This window comes from Otolemur garnettii, unplaced genomic scaffold (genome assembly GCF_000181295.1).
Source record: "Otolemur garnettii isolate 467f Iridium unplaced genomic scaffold, OtoGar3 scaffold00312, whole genome shotgun sequence".
Lineage (NCBI taxonomy): Eukaryota > Metazoa > Chordata > Mammalia > Primates > Galagidae > Otolemur > Otolemur garnettii.
The window spans coordinates 526,809-530,058 of record NW_003852707.1 but is presented as its reverse complement, the minus strand read 5'-3'; the positions used below and the strand labels follow the sequence as shown (position 1 = coordinate 530,058).

At 44.0% G+C, this 3,250-nt stretch overlaps 1 protein-coding gene across 1 annotated transcript in view; it reads right to left on the bottom strand.

Moving 5' to 3' along the window:
• Positions 1 to 3,250, bottom strand: part of HEATR1 (HEAT repeat containing 1) — a 59,620-nt gene that overhangs the window by 23,571 nt on the left and 32,799 nt on the right. Inside the window, 2 exon segments of the mRNA XM_023509021.1 lie at positions 2,420 to 2,541; positions 2,631 to 2,749. Coding sequence (XP_023364789.1) covers positions 2,420 to 2,541; positions 2,631 to 2,749 — 241 coding nt within the window.

Below are 3,250 nucleotides of genomic sequence, written 5' to 3'. Positions count from 1 at the left end.
CCAGCTACTTGGGAGGCTGAGGCAAGAGAATCACTTAAGCCCAAGAGTTGGAGGCTGCTGTGAGCTGTGATGCCACAGCACTCTGCTGAGGGTGACATAGTGAGACTCTGTCTCAAAAACAAACAAAAAAACCCAGATATACAAAACCAAATGTGGTATATACATATAATAGAATGTTGTTTCAGCCATAAAAAGGAATATTGATTCAAGCTTCAACATGGATGAACCTCAAAACATTACGCTCAGTGAAAGGGGCTAGACACAGAAGGCCCCACGTTGTATTTACATAAAACGTCCAGAATAGGCAAATCCATAGACAGAGAGTAGATCACTGATAGCCAGGGGCTAGGAGGTGATGGTCAGGCAGTGGGAGGTTTTGGGGAGTGGGGGACAAAGAGTGAGTGCAAATGGGTATAGGTTTCTTTCTGAGATGACAGACGTGTTCTGAAAGTAGATTATGGGAATGAGTGTACAACTTTGAGAATACATTAAAACCACTTAATTGTACATTTAAATGGGTAAATTTTATGGCACATAAACAATTATTTCAATAAAAACAAAACAAGCACATCATTGATTCTTCTTTCTGGATTATCAATTCCTTTGAGAGCTATAGACTCTCGTTTAAGAAAAAAAAAATCCCACACATGTAAAACACTGCACATGATTTCTGTAGATTAAAAGCCCCCTAAAGCTGGGCAGTGCCTATGGCCCAGTGAGGAGGGCGTCGACCCCATATACCGAGGGTAGAGGGTCCAAACCCAACCCCAGCCAATCTGCAACAAAAAAATAGCTGGGTGTTGTGGCAGGTGCCTGTAGTCCCAGCTAAGGGGGGTGGGGGGGTAGGCTGAGGCAAGAGAATTGTCTAAGCCCAGGAGTTGGAGGTTGCTGTGAACTGTGTGATGCCACGGCACTCTACCAAGGGCGATAGAATGAGACTCTGTCTCTACAAAAAAAAAAAAAAAAAATTAAAAAATTAAAAAAAAAAAGCCCCCTAAAGCTCATAGAGACCCCCAGGTTAAGAACCTCCCACCTAGGTTCAATGCCTGTGGCTCAAGTGGCCAGGGTGCCAGTCACATACACCTAAGGTGGCGGGTTCGAATCCAGCCTAGGCCCGTCAAACAACAATTATGGCTGCAACCAAAAAAAATAGCCGGGCATTGTGGTGGGCGCCTGTGGTCCCAGCTACTTGGGAGGCTGAGGCAGGAGACTCGCTTGAGCCCAGGAGTTGGAGGTTGCTGTGAGCTGCGATGCCAAGGCACTCTACCCAGGGGGATAGCTTAAGGCTCTTTCTTAAAAAAAAAAAAAAGAACCTCCCACCTAAATCCCCAGTATGAAATTGGTTATAATTATTAAAAATTTTAAATAATAGATTTTTATATGACACATGATTTCTTTAAATGAGGGAGTTTATAATCAAATAGTTTCCTTTTTTTTTTTTGAGACAGAATCTCATTATGTTGCCCTCAGTAGAGTACTGTGACGTCACAGCTCACAGCAACCTCAAACTCTTGGGCTTAAGAGATTCTCTTGCTTGGCTCGGCACCTGTGGCTCAGTGGCTAGGGCGCCAGCCACATACACTGGAGCTGGCAGGCTCGAATCTAGCCCAGGCCTGCAAACAACAATGAGAACTACAACTAAAAACTTGCTGGGCATTATGGTGGGTGCCTGTAGTCCCAGCTACTTGGGAGGCTGAGGCAAGAGAACTGCTTAAACCCAAGAGTTTGAGGTTGCTGTGAGCTGTGATGCCACAGCACTCTGCCCAGAGTGACAGCTTGAGACTTTTGTCTCAAAAAAAAGAGAGATTCTCTTGCCTCAGCCTCCCGAGTAGCTGGGACTACAGGCACCCACCACAATGCCCAGCTATTTTTTGGTTGCAGTTGTCATTGTTTTTTAGCAGACCTGGGTTGGGCTCAAACCCACCAGCCTCAGTGTATGTGGCCAGCGCCCTACTGACTGAGCTATGGGCACTGAGCCTCAAATAGTTTTATGAAGTCACTGGTTGAAAGCTGTTGATAGGATCATTTAAGGATTAATAGGATATTATTTTTTCTAAGTAACACTAAGATAGTCGCTGTTTTACTACAGAGTAGCAGTGTGCTAGGTACTGTCCTAAGTGCTAACCATGAATTATCCAGTTGAATTCTCACAAAAATCCTATGAAGAAAGCTACTATTATTCATTCCCACCTTATACAAAGGAAAAGCGAAGCTTAGCAAGTAAGACCAACCAGACCCCAATGTCCTAGGAATTAAGAGGCAGGGCCAAAAAACCCCAAAAAACTCCAGAAGAGGAGGGCTTACCTGTACTAAAGATCCCAAAGCCTAATGAATTTAAACCAGTAGGTATCATCATGCATTTTCATGAAAGAAATATATCTGAAATACCTGCTAAAAACCTTAAATCATTAACACTTACCGGAAATATCCCAGCAACAGTACCCAAAAGTAAGAGGGCGTGGTGATGGGTCTGAGGCATCTCTGAAAGGCGGATGCACTGAACTATCAGTTCCACATTGAACTTCTCCTCATCCACAACATCTACAGGAATAAGAAGAAACAAAGCTAAGTGGCAGGTACACTCGCACTCAAATTTAGATACTTCCTCTTTCTTGCCAACGAGTACATACCTTTGGGTATTCTGCCACCATCTGGAGAGAGTTTTTGGCAGATGCTGAGCAGACAACCAAGAATTAGTTGTTTGGTGTATTCCATATTTCCCTGCTCTTGTGGCAAAGGTTCTAAACACCTTCAGGATGCCCAGAAGAGAAACGACAGGAGATGTGGAGGTTGTAGAATGCACTGTCACATTAATGACCACTGTCCAGAATTTATATTAAATAAAGACTAAGTAAAATACTATCAGCAAACACAGAGGCTACAAACAAGATGTAAGATTTCTTTTTTTTTTTGAGACAGACTCATTATGTCACCCTCTGTAGAGTGCAATGGCATCACAGCTCACAGCAACCTCAAACTCTTGAGCTTAAGCGATTCTCTTGCCTCAGCCTCCCAAGTACTGGGACTACAGGCACCTGCCAGAACACTCAGCTATTTTTTTGTTGCAGTTGTCATTGTTGGTGGCTGGTGCTGTAACCACGTGCTATGGGCACTAAGCCAAGATGTAAGATTTCTTTTTTTTTTTTTTTTTTTGAGACAGAGCCTCAAGCTCTCCCCCTGGGTAGCGTGCCGTGGCATTACAGCTCACAGCAACCTCCAACTCCTGGGCTCAAGCGAGTCTCCTGCCTCC